The sequence below is a fragment of the Stomoxys calcitrans genome, chromosome 1, assembly GCF_963082655.1.
Source record: "Stomoxys calcitrans chromosome 1, idStoCalc2.1, whole genome shotgun sequence".
Classification (NCBI taxonomy): domain Eukaryota; kingdom Metazoa; phylum Arthropoda; class Insecta; order Diptera; family Muscidae; genus Stomoxys; species Stomoxys calcitrans.
This window is the reverse complement of record NC_081552.1, coordinates 149,600,012-149,620,088: the sequence shown is the minus strand read 5'-3', so window position 1 is coordinate 149,620,088 and position 20,077 is coordinate 149,600,012. Positions and strand designations below refer to the sequence as shown.

Below are 20,077 nucleotides of genomic sequence, written 5' to 3'. Positions count from 1 at the left end.
ATTGGCGCCTTTAAATAACCAATAGTCATCGTGTTCCCGCGGTGTTAGGTCTTATAGACCGAAACGAGCATGCTCAACTCTGAGAGTTTGTGGCTACAACAACAACATAATCAACAAACCCAATGCAATAATCTAATATAAACTGATTTTCTTCAAAATCAAAACGGACAACAAATATGACCTTGAGTGCTACATTTCATGGACAGGCAAACTGATATGGATCAGTTGAATCAGAGAGTAATTCAAAGCCGATTGGCATACTTAACATTGGGACTTGCTTCCATCTCGATGTTGGACACAAATGCACAAAGCCAATATATCATATGTAACAATAATAACGTAGAGTACAAACTGAACATGTTGGGTGACAGTCCTCAAAGACAGCAAGATAGTAATAGTGAGCCTGGAAGAATGCTTACTTTTGTCATGGGCCACCGAATTTGTGGGAGTGTCATCAGTTAATATGAATTCAGTTTCAGTTTGGTACGAGTATTGTGTTATAGGGAAAACCAACAATGTCTTTTATTGAAAGTTGGCAACTCCGAAAGCAAAACACAAATAACGATTGAAAAACATGAGACAAAAACCTATTATTTCATTAACTCTCACCTGATTGCAACAGCTAGAGGTTTACTCTTCGACAAGTCGAGCTTTAACCAATGGAACATTTGTGAGAGCCAAATGGAGATGGCTTAGCCAAAGAAGAAGAGAAATAAATAACAACAACAGCAATTGGCATAGCTTATATTTTTATTTTCAGTGTTGCAGTTAATCTCAGGTTTTAATTCCGACAACAAAGCGCAAAAATCGCCCTCTACTCGCCTTCAGTTAGTTGACATTTGTGCGGCCGGTTATTCACATCGTATGAATTTTAAAAACCTCAACGCATCGCCACGATACGAAATTGAAATTTGACAATTGGAAGCGTTATACGCACTATGTGCAAGTCGAGATTGTCACGTTGTTTGAAATTTGTTCGCAGGTCCGTCATCTATGGTGTTGTTTTTGTAATTGCGTGATAACTATGAAATATGACAGCAAGCCTTCGGACAGTCAATAGATCGAGAGAGATGCAGTGAGAGAAAGACTCACAGAACGATGCAAATATATATTGAAAAGTGCGGTGGCCGGGAGTCTAGTCTTATCTTATCATTCGACAGTATGGATGTGCTGGGAATTTGTCGTACGCATTGCAGTCCAACGTTCAATGTTGCTTGCCTGTTTGCCATGACTGTAACACTCGTTTATTGACTACATCTATACACAGTGGCACAAAATAGTAATTTTGTGTTAAAAATTCAGCTTATACCCACCACCATGGGATGAAACACATCTGCTAACTCCTCGAAATATCAAACTGAGGCCTTGTAAAGAATTTTGTAGAAGTGCGTTTTTCGTTATTACGCTAGCATTTGGAAGATTTTCGTCGAGACGTCGAGAGAAAAAATGAAAACGATTTGTTTTATTTAAAAAATCCTCAACCTGACCAAAAAAGCCCATCAACAAAACAAAAAAACATTAAATATTCACATTGGTCATCAAAAACACAAAAACGGAAGATTTTTTTTTTTAATAAATTTTCCTTTGGAAGGCTGTACCGGAAAGCAAATAAGTCACATCAGTTTATTTTAAGACATAGCTCTCGCACGTAAGTGCAGCTTGCAACTCGTTTTTGACCAACTCATACTCAACTTCAAACCCTGGTGAGATAGAATCTGAAGCATTCGGTTAATTATGATTTAGGAAGAATAAATGAATGGTGTCATAATAATTTTATAGTTATTTACCCAAGCAAATCAAAGTCTATCGCATTCAACAATTTATCTGGTCGAGCATTTAGCTTTTCTCTCGATGGCTCTCTTATTGATAACGTAATAGATCTTAAAGTTTTGGGCGTGCATCTTGACGAAGACCTTATATTTGACCATCATGTCAATAAGATAATTTCAAAGACTACTTATATCTTGCGCAAAATCCATAATACAGGAACAAATCTTCCTTTAAATGTCCGCTTGCACATTGGAAAATCACTCTTGCTGCCTCACGTTACCTATGGATTAGAGGTATTTTCTGGTGCGAACTCAGTTAGTCTGCATAGATTGAAGATGTGTATTCATCGTATAATCCGATATGTTTATAATCTAAAGTATTACGACCACGTATCTTCATATACTGTTCAGTTTCTAGGAAGCACTTTGGACAGCTTTATCAACTTGAAAACTATTACCTTGTTCTATAAAATAACGAAGTTCCCGAAGTTCCGAAGTCCAGCCTACTTTTTCTTAAAATTTCAGTTTGGAGTACTTTTGTATAGAAATACAATTATTATTTAACACAGCTTTACAAATTCATGAATTGTTATTTCAATTGTCGTAGAACGTTGATCTACATAATCAATTTGGCTGAGTAATGGCTTACCGGTTATGAAAATAAATAAACGAAACGAAAAGTCATGGTAAAAGTTGGTCAGATTGAGCAAAAGTGAATGGATTTTGAAATTGAGATTATTTTTGCCATTCGAATCAATGACATTTATTTTCGCACAAAATAAGTTGTCGTTTGTATAACACTTCGTATCAGCTATCCTGTATGTAAATATACGAGGGCTGCTATATAAATTCCTGGCCTAATCATGAAAATGCAAACTTTTATCATCGAAAACGGCTTTGTTGTTTTTCAAAGTATCCTCCAGCATGATTTATACACTTTTGCAACCATGCCAAACATGGTTATTGAACGCTTGTTCGTTTTTCGAATTTCTCCCAAATTGTGATGCACCATTCAGAATTGACTTCCTACGTTGCTCAAACCGCACAGTTGCCACATGGCCAGTTTTGCCCAAAAAAAACAGGCAACCATTTGCTTCGAAGTGCTTCTTCCCACACGGTCGATTGTTGTTTTGTATTGGGCTCATACGCATAGATCGATTCGCCACCTTTGGCGTTTTTATAAACGTATTTTGAAGCACGGCGATTGTATTTTTTAACATTTATTGAATTGTGCGGAATCCAACGAAAACAAACCTTTTTTACGTTACATCTTGCAATATCGAATGTATACTGGTGGAGGAAATGTCCTAGGATGCATCTATTGTATCTCACGGTATGGCACATGACGATCTTGCATTACAAGTTCTTGCACGACGACGACAATGTTCTTTCGTACAACGGCCGTTTTTGAACGAACTTCACGGTTGTGGACTTTGAGCGAGCGTTAGCCACGGCTGACTTCATGAAATTAGTTTTTCACTTTTGTCTTGATACTCCCCGTCGAAAGTTGTAAACATTGGTCGACGAAAATGATTTCGAGCAGTTTTTTGTGAAATAAATTTTTTCTAGTCACTGTAAACAGCACAAATGATGGTCTTGCATCAAAACGTTCTGAGTACGATTATGCTAGAAAATGTCAAACCTTCCAATGAAAATGTCAGATTGTACCTGGTAGCACCTGAAGTTGCCTTGGCCAATAACTTATATTAGATTGTCCCATGCTGTAAGGAGAAATTTTTGTTTGGAAATATTTATAGATGGTTTGGTTAGGTTTAAGTGGCAGTCTGCCATCGGACTCATTTAAACGTTTTCGTCCATTGTGATACCACAGGAACAAAAGAAGGAAGATGCCTTGTAGTTCCTACCGTTGAACCATCCAGATCGCTTTAAAAAGCCCTACATCTTGCGAATGTTCACATCCGCTTAATCACGCAGGTTCTCAAAGAAATGACAACCTTAAGTGGAACTCCTTCTGACTGCCAGTGTGGGACACACACTTCTCTTCTTCTTCGATGTCCCCACAGCTTTTGAAAGAGTCGTTACTGGCAACCTTCAGTCAGTCAGCATGTTTTCCGATTAGACAGTGACCTGTTATGACGGACACAATGACTGAGACGTCTGTTCTAGCCAGCGACAGCAAAGCGGTAGACCTCTTTAAGTCTAGATTAGACCACATAGTTTTGGAATGCTCACAGCCGCCTCATAGTGACAATCTATCATTCGTTGTCCTTCGGGCCTGGTCTTGAAAACTTAGCTTACATGTCGCTAGAGGCATACCCACAGTTTCCAGGTTTCCTGGAATGTGTAGGGTAGTTCCTAGTCTTGCAAGCTCATCCCCTTTACAATGCCCTGGGAAATCTCTGTGGGCCGGCACCCAGAACAGGTGAATTATGAACTGTTCATCTAACTCGTTGAGAGATCTGCGACAATCAGGGGCGGTTTTTGAATTCGAAAAACGTTCTCCAGGGATTTTGTGGTTGCATGGTTGTCTGAGAAGATATTTATGCCAATCGTCGTTATGACATTTTATTTTAACCATACCACCACTTCCTTAATTGGAGGATCTCCGCTTGATACACACTGCATTGGTCGTTTAACCTTTTCTGTATGACCAGTAGTTTCAATCGGTTCTATTAAGAATAGTGGTACAATACCTTTTATTAAAAAGCGGCTCAGGGAGGTTGTAATCCACACTGCCTGGAATATCGGACATTGTAAAAAGGATAACACAGTGTCCGTAGCCGCCACATAAACAAAGAGAAAGCTACCTTAGCCTCACGCCAGGGGTCACACCAATTCGTCTAGCCACAATGTCTAGAGGCATTGGGTGTAGCATTAAATTCAGCGCATCAGATGGATAGGACAAGAGTTGCCTTTCATGCCCTTTCCAAAATGTTGGTTTTGAAGTTCAATTTCCTGTCCACCAAAACACCCGGGTATATTGCGCTTTCTATAAATGGAACATTCTCTTCTCTCAAGCAGACAGGCGCCACTGTAGGCAACTTGTATCTCCTGCTGAAAAGAACAACTTCTATCTTGCAATGATTTATACTCGCACACAGAGCTTCCTAAAGTATATCTCTAAAAATGCTGGGAAACGTTCCCCTAACCGCAATTGGCACGACATCGGCATACCACTTTCAAACTTGGCTATATTCCAGAGAAGAGGAGACAGTACACCTCTGCTTACTTAGTAAGTAAGTTATTAATAAACTTTCTAACGGTAGACGTCATGATTGACGTCGGTGTTACATTATTGGAAGCTCCTTTAATGTCAATAAATGCTAACATTGTGTATTCCTTGACGGCAAGAGAACCCTCTATGTAGACGACTAGATCGTGAAGGGCTATTTCAGTAGATTTGCTTTTTCTTTATCCATGCTGATGCCGCGACAGGAGATCTCCAGGAATTTTTGCCCTAAAATATGTTTCAATCAACCTCTCAAGTGTTTTCAGGATAAAGGATGACAGAATAAATCCTGCTTTTGGAATGAAAATGACCTTTGTCATTTCCTTTGTCATTTCCACACAAGGAACCAGGCTATCGGTGATGTATCTTCAGGGCCTGGCGACTTAAAGGAGTCGAAACTTCTTAACGCCCAAAGGATTTGAGGCTCAGACACAATTTCCCTAATAACCTCCGACAAATGCATACCAGTGACCACCTCTTTTGGCACCACGTTGTTCGTTGGAGAATTTCTGTTTCAACGAGTAGTTCTAGTGTTTCCTCACTAGACATTGTCCATACATTGTCTGACTTCTGAATATACCCCACCGTAATAGGTCTCGAGGACAGAATCTTCCTTAGCCTAGTCTTTCTCAGCTCGTGTAGCCTGTACAACGAATCCCCGAGCCCAATTAAGGAAGTCTCTCTCCCTATTAGTGAGAGTCTTAGGATCATTCGCACTAAGCCTCTCAATAAACCAGAAAGCGATGCGCCTTCTATTATTAGTGGTGGGTTTGTCGGGGAAGGCCGATACCCTAGAAAAATTATAGGCATGCAAAGATAGGATTGGTTCGGCCTTGTCTTTAAGACTCGAACCGGGTGTCTTCGTCAAAAGCCCCTGCTGACCAGTCGTCTGTCGGCAAGTGGAGCCTGTTGTTGCCGCTCCACCAGTCAAGGTTTCAGTAGCAGACAACATGCTACGGTCTGATACCACCACCACAGCTGTTGGGGTCTTTGGAGTCCATTCTAGGCCTACTCCCGGGCTTTAGATCTGCCGCTCCACTTTAAACTGACGCATATCATCAACCGCCTAATGGATACCACTTTCGTAGCTATCCTTGAGTGACTTAAATTTTTCTTCCAAAAATAATGACCTATTACGATTTACAGAAAAACCCTTGCGGAGCGAAATAACAAAACGTCCGATCCACTCACGGTTCAAACATAGGGATACGGTTGCCCTCAATTTTTCCATTTGAAAATTATGTTAAAACTTTATCTATTGAGAGAAATTCATAAAAATGTTGTATTGAATGTCAATACAAAATTTCAACCTACAAAATCAAATGGGTTAACTTCTGACTACGTTTACAGCTTAGGCTTTCAACTGTTCCAAAGTATTCATATTTGTTAAACATCCAATTTCAAAAACTTTCTCCGTTTTGATAACGGCTAATTTATGGGACAGTTCGAAACCCGGGTTTGACAAGAAAGTCGGTTTATTGATTAATAGATTGCGCCATTTCTATATGTACAGGCTGGGAAACTACCGTGTAGCATGGTCCCTAGATAGGTCGGTGACAATAGGTCTACAGTTATGGAATCATTCTTCTTCAACACAACTGCTTTGTGGAAAGTTCCTAATAAAATATATTAAGGTACGAATTTCAAATGTATAGGTGGGTGTTTTAGATTTCAAACAAGTAAAAGCGTGCTAAGTTCGGCCGGGCCGAATCTTATATACCCTCCACCATGGATCGCATTTGCCGAGTTCTTCTCCCGGCATCTCTTCTTAGGCAAAAAAGCATATAAGAAAAGATTTGCTCTGCTATTATTATATTATTACATGTTGGAGACCTGTGTAAAATGTCAGCCAATTCGAATAAGAATTGCGCCCTTTGGGGGCTCAAGAAGTAAAATAGAGAGATCGATTTATATGGGAGCTGTATCGGGCTAAAGACCGATTCAGATCATAATAAGCACCTATGTTGCTGGTCATGAGAGGATCCGTAGTACATAATTTCAGCCAAATCGGATAGGAATAACGCCCTTTAGAAGCTCAAGAAGTCAAGTCCCCAGATCTGTTTATATGACAGCTATATCAGGTTATGAACCGATTTGAACCATATTTGGCACAGTTGTTGGATATCATAACAAAATACTACGTGCCAAAATTCATTCAAATTGGATAAGAATTGCGCCCTCTAGAGGCTCAAGAAGTCAAGACCCAAGATCGGTTTATATGACACCTATATAAGGTTATGGACCGATTTGAACCATACTTCGCACAGTTGTTGGATATCATAACAAAACAAGTCGTGCAAAATTTCATTCCAATCTGATAAGAATTCCGCACTCTAGAGGCTCAAGAAGTCAAGACCCCAGATCGGTTTATATGGCATCTATATCAGGTTATGAACCGATTTGAACCATACTTGGCACAGTTTTTGGATATAATAACAAAACACGTCGTGCAAAATTTCATTCCAATCGGATTAGAATTGCGCACACTAGAGGCTCAAGAAGTCAAGACCCCAGATCGGTTTATATGGCAGCTATATCAGGTTATGAACCGATTTGAACCATACTTGGCACAGTTGTTGGATATCATAACAAAACACGTCGTGCAAAATTTCATTCCAATCGGATAAGAATTGCGCACTCTAGAGGCTCAAGAAGTCAAGACCCCAGATCGGTTTATATGGCAGCTATATCAGGTTATGGACCGATTTGAACCACACTTCGCACAGTTGTTGGATATCATAACAAAACACGTCGTGCAAAATTTCATTCCAATGGGATAAGAATTGCGCACTCTAGAGGCTCAAGAAGTCAAGACCCAAGATCGGTTTATATGGCAGCTATATCAAAACATGGACGGATATGGCCCATTTACAATACCAACCGAACTACACTAATAAGAAGTATTTGTGCAAAATTTCAAGCGGCTAGCTTTACTCCTTCGGAAGTTAGCGTGCTTTCGACAGACAGACGGACAGACGGACGGACATGGCTAGATGGATATAAAATTTCACGACGATCAAGCATATATATACTTTATAGGGTCTCAGACGAATATTTCGAGTAGTTACAATCAGAATGACGAAATTAGTATACCCCCCATCTTATGGTGGAGGGTATAATAAAAGTATAGCTGTATATGAAGTTTGTTTCTAAACACTGTAGCCCTAAAATGCCGTGTGGTGTGTGTCATATTTGCTGTGAAGTTGAACGCCTTAAATCAGTTACACTCTGCGGTCTGTCACACAACAAAAATTGAATTGTTCTTATCTCAAAACCAAATAGACGTCAGAATTGAGTGGTGTGTGGTGCACTTAATTTTCAATTTTCAATTTAAATTTTAGTGACTCTTCGAAATTGTAGCTCGTGTTCAGTTTGTTTTTAAAACCGGCTACGACTTGAAGTGAAAGTGATCGCTGTTTCGGGTTGTCTTTCGAGTGTGGTTTTGCAAAGTGCCATCAAATGTGGAATATTATGGCCAAATAGTTGCAAACAAAAACTGCAAACAACTAAAGCAGTTGAACTCTTCAAGAAAAGTGTTGAGGAAATGCGTGCGAAGCCAATTCAAATATCTTTGCCCGAGTTAAACTATCAAACACCACTATCGCGTCAAATTCACCTAAACCATAGACTCGATGACCACGAACAGGTCGAGGGGTGTGATAGTAAATGTGCTATGAATGTGAATAACAATGACTATCGAGTGCAACCGGTTCTCATACGCAAACAACCGAAATTTCCCACACGTGAACGGCATTTGGCCATAAGACGTAAAAAATCGTCGCTGACAAACTTTGCCTCAGTTTCTTGCAACGGTTACTGCATTTGCCCCTCTGATGCGATGTCTGAAAGGTAAGTAACGTCTGTTAACATTTGAAATTTAAATGTTTATAAATCGAAGAGTAGGTGAATCTATAAATTTTGGTGCAAGGTTCATTGACTGATCAACTGAATCACGGCATGAGGCTGTGAAGAAGAGTGCCCATAAACGCTAAAAAAAAACGCATAGCTTCCATTTTTATACCCTACACCGCTACTGTGGTACAGTGAATTTGTTTGCATAAAGCAGAAGAAGGAGAGATAGATGAGGATCGTATGCGGACCGACTCAGAATAACTTTTCGATTTAGATGCGCATTACCGCAATAATGCGGTAATTTGGTAATCAAACATGTTGTCTTGGCATAGGCGGAGCGATGAGGATCACGCCCACTGGAATCTATTCTAGATATCTGACCCAAAGACATACAGATTAAGCGTGTGGCAGCCACTGCGGCCTAAAAACTAATGGCGATGGGATAATGGATGGAGGATTGGAGCAGGTCATACCTTTGCGGTATAATCGAGACAACGATAGGAAACCTAGAAGGAATCTGAGATGACAATTGAGGTCGAGTGCGAGGCACTGCTGCCAGCGGCACAATCTTGGATTGACGGAACTCTGGTATTGCCATCTGGAAGATCATGCTACACAGATGGATCAATGCTAGAGGACAGAATGGGTCTATATTGAGAACCCCGGGACTGAGAGCTGTTTTCGACTGTCTGGCCATCAGGGTAATAACAACCAGGACGGTAAGATCACGAACAGATCCGCATCGTTTGGGTGCCGGGCCATAGCGGAGTAAGGGGGAATGGAAGCGAAACAGAGATAAGATGACTAATGCAGTCATCGATATCGAATGTGCATCCGCTAGGATTCCACCAGATCGTCGGTCCTAGGTGAGGCATTTGGTAAACGATCGGGTCATCGAACATGTAATAAACTCTGATGGGGGTCCACCCATACGAATTATACGAATTATTACATCTTAACGCTACGCTTTGCGTCAGCGGCATGTATTGATACCGTCAAAAAGCACGTTGGAAGTATTTAACACTCCCTGACGAGCAAAGCTCGACCTTGTGAGAAAGATGGACATCCCACAGCTCACAAAGGCGACGGTCTTCATCAAGGATGTGTGCAGTGAAATCGCGACGGAACGCATGATGGAAGTCTTAAACAAGCAAAACCAAGAGTTGGCCGTGAAAAAATGGGATGTTTTCCACAGGGAGGAGAAGGAGGAAGGAACGCTCCTTGTAGTGGGCATTGAAAAAGTCCCCGTAATATGGTTTGGCTAAGACTAAAGGCATGGCGCACTACGGGGCCATGGCCATCTTTTCAAGAGCCATAGTGAGCCATCAGGCGGCGCAATGGCGGGACACTCAATAAAATCTTACGAACAGGGGGCCTATGACGAGATTATCACCAACTCTCTCAATATTGGGAAGACTAGGATAAGCAAAGATCCTAATACTAAAACATGAGTCAGTGCAGGGGCTAGAGATCCAACACAGCCTTACGAACAGCGACCCGACAACGGAACCATCAACAACTTTCTCGGAATTAGGAAGACTATAATGGATGAAGATCCTAATGCTGAAACATCAGGCAGTGCAGGGACAGAGAACTCAATGCCGCCTGACGCACAGGAAGCAGACGATGAGACCATAACCTACTCCCCAGAAGCCCATTTACTCAACATTTGGAAGGAAAGTGTAGGCAAAGATCCAAAAATTTGGATCATCAGGCAGCGCAGGGACGGTAGACTCAATACAGCCTAACGAGCAGGGACCCGATGGAACCATTACTGATTTTCTCAAGCTCGGAAGACTAGAGTTTGCAATGATCCTAACATTAAAACATCAAACAGTGTAGTGAAGCGAAACTCAATGCAGCCTAAAGAATAGGGAGCAGACGATGGGCCCATCACCTACTTCCATGAGGCCCATCTAATGGAGGACCAATGATTAAGGTCATCCTTATAAACCACCACCGGAGCGACACAGCTACTCACGTTCTGATGGAGAAAATCAGCAAGGGCAAGATTCATATTGCCTTAATTCAGGAGCCATGGACGACCCGGAACAAAGTTTCTGGACTGAACCATATCAACTACCAATTATTCTATGCTAACACTGGTACTCGGCCGAGGATCTGCGTTATTTGTCATAAAAATTTAAATTATGTATTTTCTCCAGAGTTGTCAACGTCGGATGCAACAGTGATGAGACAGGGAGACGATGGAGCATACCTGGCATCACTTTATCTGACTTTCGACTCTCCGACACCGTCACCTACGTGGAGCTGCAACGGTTGGTGAGGAAAGCAAAACAGACAGGAAATGAGGTACTAATAGGAAGTGATGCGAACTCCTACCATATTGCGTGGGGTAGTACCAACATTAATAAGGCCCAGGCAGAATTCTTGAATACTAACGACCTAATAACACTTAATATTGGTAACACCGCTACCTTTGTTAATAGGATTAGGGAGGAGGTTTAAGATGTGACGATATGTTCGGAAAATCTAATCGATGAGGTTCACGATTGGAGGGTCTCCAAGGATCATTCCTTATCAGACCATCGCTACATTAGGTTTAGAATAGCACGGCCAGCGCCGAATCCGAAAAGCTTTCGTAATGAGTTGAAAACCAACTGGTCAAAATTTGGAAGACTACTCAGAAGAAGATGACTGCACTGGTGCAGTCATTCGAAGATAGTTGTCCTCTTCGAGAAAGGAAATCAACCCCAGAAAAACCCTGGATGACCGGGGAGATTCGCAACATTGGGAAAGAGGTCCGCAGACTTTTTAACAGAGCACGTTGTAAAAATGCGGAAGTATATTGGGATGTGTATTACACACGGCTCAAGGGAGACGACATGGGAGTGAGAGCAGAAACAACGGGGGACATATTGAGGCTTTTGATGAAAACGCATTTTCCACAGGACACGACGGGACTCACAGATGCCAGAATCTTTAAATAATGAGGTTGATCGAAGGTTTATCATAACCCGGACTTGATGGAATATTTTCGGTGTTACTTCAAAAGGAGGCCGACTATCTGGCGCCTGATCTGGCCACAGCGTGCCTACGTCTTGCATTTACTCCGAAAGTCTGGCAGGAGGCAAGGGTGGTGTTTATACCCAAGCCTGGCAAGGCAAGTTATGCGACAACAAAGGCCTACAGACCCATAAGCCTAACGACTTTTCTATTCAAAACCATAGAACCCATTGTGGATACCATGATAAAGAGAATGACATCAAATACAAACAACATGCCTATGTCAAGGGAAGGTCGGTGCAGACTGCCCTGCACGAGGTTGTGCATAAGATAGAAGAATCCTTCGATGCCAAGACGTACACAATGGCGGTTTGCATTGGCATCGAGGGGCGTTTAACAATGTGCGGACCGACAAATTGATCCAAACCTTAGATTGGTACCGGGTGAACCGGGTCCTTAGAGACTGGATAAACCATATGCTAAGGAACAGGTGGATAAATTGCGGGTCCCATGACATTAATGTAAGGGAGAAAGTGGAACAGGGCACGCCACAGGTGGCATTTTATCGCCAATCCTTTGGGTAACCACCATAACCACACCACTATGCTATGCCGATGATTTTATAATACTTCTTAGGGGTAAGGATCCAAAACCAGCTATGCAGAAGGGCCGAAAGGGTCCTGCATATGGCATATACTGGACCAGACCCAGGGGTCTCAATGTTAACCCAGAGAAGAAGGAAATATGCCTGTTCATGAGGAAAACGAATGTGGGCCAATTTGACGCACCACGTTTCCTCAATAAAAGGATTTCGATAGCTGACAAGGTCAAAAACTTAGGAGTGATCTTGGATAGGAAACTTAATTGGAATACTTATTTACGCCTCTGTAGTTTAGTGGACTGCTATGGAGAAAAAGTGCAACATAAGGACCATACAACAAGTCCAGAGAACATGTTGTCTTGCAATAGGCGGATCGATGAGACCACGCCCACTAGGGTGCTGGAGACTATACTAGATATCCGACCCATAGACATACAGATTAAATGGACATTTAGATTAAAAGAAGAATGGATTGAGGATGGAAGCAGCTCATACCATCGCGATGTAATCGAGGCGACGGTAGGAAACCTGGAAGGAAGGGAAGAGGTTTCCGATCGGTTACCTGAGACGACACTTGATGTCGAGTGCAAGGCACTGCTGCCAGCGGCACAGTCGTGGACTGACGGAACCATAGTATTGCCGTCTGAAAGATCATGTTACAGATGGATTAAAGCTAGGAGACAGAGTGGGCCTGGGAGTTTACATTGAGAGAGATCCGGGCGATCACGGAATGCGTGAGGTTGTGTGGTACTATCGCGAGTACGTCGAGTGTGAACATCTTTACGGACAGTAAAATTGCCACAAGGGCAATAACAAGCAGAACGGTAAGGTCGAAAACAGTCTTGCAGTGTAGGAAAGAGATTAACGCCTTCTCTGAGGATGACACAATCTGCATCGTTTGGATGCCTGGTCATAATAGAGTAAGAGGGAATGAAAGGGCAGACGATTTGGCAATGTCGATAAATTTGGTTAACACGAAATCTTTCGGATCGACGCAGTCCGATTTAAGGGAGTGGACGACAAACGAAACAGTCGGTAGGACGGCGAAAATCTTATGGGTTGACCCGGATCGTGAGAAGACGAGTCTTTTCATGAAAGGAAGTTAGATGGAGGTTAGTATACCTTTTGGTGTCAAAACGGACGGGACTTAGAGCTCAATTATGCTAAATCGGTGCGTCAAGTGATAGCATGTGTAGGGCATGTGAAGGAAGATAATGAGATGTTGGAGCATTCCCTATGTCATTGCCCGGCTTTCGCGGCTAACGGACACCTGTACTTAGGTGGGGACACTATACAAGACATGAACTAACATAGGGGAGTGGTATGGAAAGCAATTAAGTATTTTGTAAGTAGCACGGGATTTGGCATAAAGACCATAGGACTGTAGTCAATAAATTTGGTTAACCCAAAGCCTTTCGAGTCGACGCAGTCCGAGTTAAAAGCGTGGTCGATGAACAGGCATGTAATACTGCGGAACATCGAAACGGTCGGTAGGACGACGAAAATCCTATGAGGAGATCCGTATCATGAGAAGAAGAGGCTGTTACTAAAAAGGAAATAGAATGAAAGACAGTATGGCTTTCGGATTTTTGTGAAATTGGTTCAGATTTAGATATATCCTCCATGCATCAGCGTCTGTTCCCAGCTTAGTGGCGGCTAAAGGCGAGCGTCGGATCTTGGAGCAAGCTGCTCGTGACATCGGGGGATGCATATGTGATCTAACATAACCCATGCGGTTGGGGCGCTGGGCCAGTAATCTGCCCCCGAAAAACTCTAAGGATTACTGTGAGAAACAAAAGAATGAAAAAAAACGCCCTCACCCAAATGAATAAATGACCATGATCTGCAGATCTGTACCTGGAATGTCCGCACTCTTTATAGAGAAGGTGCAGTAAACCCATTAGAGGATGTTTTGGAGAAGTATAAGGCAGACATTAACGCCTTACAGGAAGTGCGATGGACCGTGAATGGCGTCACAAAAAGACCAATCTGTGACGAACTATACTATAGCTGCTATGATACGAGGCATGGATTTGGTTGTGGATTTGTGGTTAGTCGGAGACTGATACACCTAGTCTCCAGCATTACTCCGGTAGCCACAATCCCCATAAAAGCCAAATTTGTCAACATCTGACTTATTTGTGCCCATGCCTTAACGGAAGACAAGAACGAGTAAACGAACGATTTTCTTTATTGCCCCGCCCATTCTATTAAAATCGTTCTGTCAGATTTTAATGCGAAGATAAGGAAAGAAGACATCTTTGGTCCAACAGTCGGAAAGTTTAGTCTCCAGGAGATAACGTCCGAAAAACGTATTATGGTCAAAAACACCCCCAGATTTCAACATAAAAGAATTCACAAATCCCCATGGCTGTCACCCTATCAAATCATAAGAAGCCAATTCGATCGCGTTGTGATAGATGGATGGCATTCATCCAGTTTGTTAGGTGTACGACCAATTCGTGGCGCAAATATAAATTGGGATCATTACCTTGTCGCAGCAAAGCTTGGCACCCGTTTGAGTATGGTAAGAAAAGTACGATCTGACACTGCACGGAAGCTCGACATTGAAAAGCTGCAAACACAACAGATGCTAACGGTATGCTCCACACGACTGACCCAACTGCTTGATGAAAGCTCTCCTTGTCACGATGATATAACGGCGCAGTGGCAATCCATTGCCCACTCCATGGAAAATGCCGCGAAATCCGTACTTGGGCACCGGAAGCCTCCCCCACCAAAACCCATAGAACGACCAACAGTGTCGAGATGCTACTGAAGCCAAGAATGCGGAATACAGAGCAAGTTCACAGAAAAAATATTTGTCCTAATTTTGAAGATTCGAGCCAAAGATTTGCAGGCTTTATTTAAAGATTATCAATTTTCCAACTTTTAAGGAAACGTTCCCTTTGGTGAAAAATATTTTTTTCAATATCAAGGATTTTTTATTTTAAATGGTAGGCCACTGTAGCGTAGAGGTTAGCATGTCCGCCTATGACGCTGAACGCATGTGTTCGAATCCTGGCGAGAACATCATGAACATTTTCAGCGGTGGTTACCGCCTCCTAATGCTGGCGACATTTGGGAGGTACTGTACCATTTGGCATGGCAGTGTCGCAATGCGGGACACCGTTCGGACTCGCCTGTTAAATGGGCGCCCCTTATCATTGAGCTTAAACTTGAATCGGACAGCACTCATTGATATGTGAGAAGTTAGCCCCTGTACCTCAATGGAATGTTCATGGACAAATTTGCATTTGCGAATGAATCCTTAATTTTCGTCTTGTTATTCAATACAAAAATCTATAATGAAGGTCAAAGTGAACTGTAGGCCACGACACAAAACAGCCTTACAAATGTGAGCGTCTAAAATTCAAGCAAATTTTATTTTCAACCGACCGTTGACCTAAAAATACGGCTTATAGAGCTTGAGAATGATAATAAAGTGATTGTTAAGCGCTTTTTATACCCGTCAAAGCATATGGCATGAATCCAATAGATCAAATCAGAGAATAACCTGAAAAAGTATCCAAAAATACAAACTTTCATCTAAAGAGGGCCTAAGACCTGCTTAATGAAAAGAGTGAGCAAATACGGGGGAAATCGACACCCAAATTCTGGTTAAAAGCGTCAATCGACGATTGGGAACAATTGCCGCATTTAAAGGAGGACACATAAGTCTTGTAAAACTTTTTTAGTTTTAAAAAAATAATTATGTGCTTCCTAATGCACGTAACCTTTATTGATAGGAATTCCCGATAATATTTAAGTTTTTCGCTATATTTGAACCTTTGCATGAATTTAACGTCGTGGAAATAAGTTACATATGTATTGATCTATATTCCGTTGAAGTTCAGTGTCAAAAAAAATAAATGTCTATAAATAAAAGGTGGGAATACAGCCATTTTATTCGCTAGATGCATGTGTATGCAAACTTTATTGATTGACTGTATGTGGTATGTTGTATTAGACCCTAAGTGTGTTGTATTAGACCCTCATAAGGCCTTTATTATTTCCCGAAATTGATCCCTTCAATTGGTTCCTTCAAAATACTTGCCCGATTGAGACCAATATCCCGGAAAAAAAAACTTATTTTGTTCACAAAAAAAGAAAAAAGAAATAAGGGTGCAGATATTAACCCGGCCCATGTCACTATGGACATGCACCTAACCCAGTAATTGACTTGACGTGCGCTCTTTTTATACCCACCACCGAAGGATGGGGGTATATTCATTTTGTCATTCCGCTTGCAACACATGGAAATATCCATTTCCGACCCTATAAAGTATATATCTTCTTGATGAGCGTAAAAATCTAAGACGATCTAGCCATGTCCGTCCGTCTGTCTGTTGAAATCACACTACAGTCTTTAAAAAAAGAGATATTGAGCTGAAACTTTGCACAGATTCTTTTTTTGTCCATAAGCAGGTTGAATTCAAAGACGGGCTATTTATTATCTGATTTTGCTGAAGTTTAGGACAGTGAGTTGTGTTAGGCTCTTCGATGTCCTTCTTCAATTTGGCCCAGATCGGTCCCGATTTGGATATAGCTGCCATATAGACCGATCTCTCGATTTAAGGTTTTGGGCCCATAAAAGACGCATTTATTGTCAGATTTTGCTGAAGTTTAGGACAGTGAGTTGTGTTATGCCCTTCGATATCCTTCTTCAGCTTTGCCCACATCGGTCCCGATTTGGATATAGTTGCCATATAGACCGATCTCTCGATTTAAGGTCTTGCGCCCATAAAAGACGCATTTATTGTCTGATTTTGCCAAAATTTTGGATAGTGAGTTGTGTTAGGCCCTTCGACATTCTTCTTCAATTTGGCCCAGATCGGTCCAGATTTAAATATAGCTGCCGTATAGACCGATCTCTCGATTTAAGGTCTTGCGCCCATAAAAGACGCAATTATTGTGCGATTTTGCCAAAATTTGGAACAGTGAGTTGTGTTAGGCTCTTCGATGTTCTTCTTCAATTTGACCCAGATCGGTCCAGATTTGAATATAGCTGCCGTATAGACCGATATCTCGATTTAAGGTTTTGGGCCCATAAAAGGCGCATTTATTGTCCGATGACGCCGAAATTTGGGACAGTGAGTTATCTTAAGCCCCTCGACATATTTCTGTCGTTTGGCGTAGTTCGATCAAGATTTGCATGTAGCTACCATATAGACCGATCTCTCGATTTAAGGTTTTGGCCCATGAAAAGCGCATCTATAGTCCGATATCGGCGAAATTTGGCCCTTCGGCCCAAATCGGTGCAGATTTGGATACAGCTGCCATGTAGACCAATCTCTCGATTAAAAGTCTTGGCCCCATAAAAGGCGCATTTATAATCCGATTTCAATGGAAATGGACACAGTGACATATGTTAGGCTTTTCGACATCTGTGTCCGAATATATGGTTCAGATCGGTTTATTTTTAGATATAGCAAGTAAGAAGATCAACATTTTGTTATACGCAATTAAACAATGACTTGTACTTACTAGTATTTGGTCCAAATCGGAACATATTTCGATATAGCTGCTATGGGGCATAAGGTATGAACTTTTCACCGGATTTTCACGAAGGGTGGTTCACATATATACCCGAGGTGGTGGGTATCCAAAGTTCGGCCCGGCCGAACTTAACGCCTTTTTACTTGTTTGGGTATAACGTGGATAAGGCGGACAAGGAAAAACAAAAAAGCTGACATTGTAAGGAGTTTTTTTTTTTGTTAAGGAAGATTGTTACGGCAAATATAAATAGGTGCCTTATTGATTGGAATTACAGCCCCTAAAATGTTTTTGTAACCTACCCGTAAGACATTTGTCGATTCAGAAGATATTCATTCTTGAAACAAATTCAATACTGATGGTAAACAAGTTTTTGGTTTGCAAGACTTACCATATTTGATTTTTAATGTTTGACTTAATTAATTTAAGTTTGAACATAATAAGGCAATTTGTTCAAGCATGCCGAACTAAGTAATTGAGTATGATAACTCGCCCTTGGACTCCTCCTCCGGGGGGTTTGTAGTTTAAAGTTCAAAACCAAATGGTACTGAGATCTTAATTGAATAATTAATTTAAGATAAAATTTCTATACAAACATAATAATAACAGCGCTCGCTGTTGTGCAAATGCTTAAGAGGGAAGCATTGAATGTCTGTCTTTCATCATCAACTTTAATGAAATTATTCAATCTATATTCAATATATTTACGACTACAGGTTGGCAATAATGGACGGCCATTAATCAAAATCCAGACCAACAACAGCCCCTTAGGGAGTAGTCAGCCATACACATTCACCCATCCACGCAGTGGAGAAGAATGGCTAATTTTTCCTGGGTTGGGGGTGAATCAAAGAATATGACCACCAAGCTAAATTTGCTGCTGTGGAGAAATTTCATTCACTTTTTGTTTTTAATTTCATAATTCATCTTCGTTTGCAATTCAGTGCTACAAGGCAGGAAGACAATTGAGGTGCACCAACCCCATCCATTTATTTGCTAATTTTTGCATCAGAAATTCGTAAATATTTCGACCGCGCACCACAGATGCTCGTAAAATGCCTTCAAGTATTCTTGTTTTATTTTGATTGCCGTCATAGAGCTCAAAATTGATCTATAAAAATTCACATTTTCATCGTAAATGAATCACTGTCTCTTACGTAGACATCTTTCTTGTTGCCTATTTTATTAGTTTGTTTTTTGTGAGCGAAGCAAACGTGTGACTAAATGTCAGATTTTTTGATCGAAGCACCATACGGACACTAGAAAATAACAACAAACATGCATGAAACTATTCCAGATTAAGTAGCTCCTCAGATGAAATTGATGAGCCAAAAATGAGCTTCGTCGTAAAATGGAAGAAGCGTGGTTCAATTATAGACCAAACTGAAGACGTTTGACAGTGAAACCAAACACGAAACGTGCTTGAGCTGTTTAAACCAGTGTTGCCAATAAGATAATAGCTAAAGGATCACCCTTATATGGAAATCTTTTCAAGTGCAGGGCTATAGATTTACTTTAAGTTAAGAAGATTGGAGGCCACCGCTAAACGCCTGGATTGGAAGCCTGGCCTGAACAAGAGATACATTTTAAGCGGTGGTTGTCTCCTCCTAATGCTGGCGACATTTGTGAGCAACTATATAACTATGTACTAAGGTCCGCCTAGCCGAAACCTTGAAACTCACCACCATGGATTCTGCGTAAAATTGACACAAAATAAAATTAGTTGAAGCGTATAATTTTATTTAGACAAAAATTAAAGCTTCTTGGAACCGAACAAAAATCATCGAGAGGCACAGTTGTTGGAAGTCGTAACAGAACACTACATGCAAGATTTTAGCTGAATCGGACAAAAATTACGGACTGCAGCGACTCAACATGTCAAATCGGGAAATCGGGTTATACGGGAGCTGTATTAGGTAACAGAACGATTTCAACCGTGCGAAGTACGGACGTCGTAACAGAACACTACTTGCAAAATGTCAGCCCAATCGGATAACAATTGCGGCTTCTAGGGGCTAAATATATAAAATCAGGAGATCGGTTTGTATGGGAGCTATATCCAAATCTAAACCGATATAGCCCATTTGCAGACCCCAACGACCTCCAACAATAAGATGTAACTGTGCAAAATTTTAAGCGGCTAGCTTTATGCGTTCGACCTCTATCGTGATTTCAATAGACGGACCGACATGGCTAGATCGA

General features: G+C 41.3%; 1 protein-coding gene and 1 long non-coding RNA gene across 3 annotated transcripts in view; one reads left to right on the top strand and one right to left on the bottom strand.

Annotated features, from left to right (window-relative positions):
- The window catches only part of LOC106090082 (four and a half LIM domains protein 2), a 579,753-nt gene that overhangs the window by 225,108 nt on the left and 334,568 nt on the right, over positions 1–20,077 (top strand). Inside the window, exon 1 of one of the 2 annotated variants that reach the window (XM_059361320.1) lies at positions 8,323–8,808. The exons of the other annotated variant lie outside the window; for it this stretch is intronic. Within the exon in view, the coding sequence (XP_059217303.1) occupies positions 8,504–8,808 (305 nt within the window). The 5' untranslated portion in view covers positions 8,323–8,503. Of the gene's footprint in view, positions 1–8,322; positions 8,809–20,077 lie in introns of those variants that run through there. 2 annotated transcript variants of the gene reach the window in all.
- LOC131994370 (uncharacterized) overlaps positions 1–20,077 on the bottom strand; it is a 111,798-nt gene that overhangs the window by 50,225 nt on the left and 41,496 nt on the right. The window lies entirely within an intron of this gene.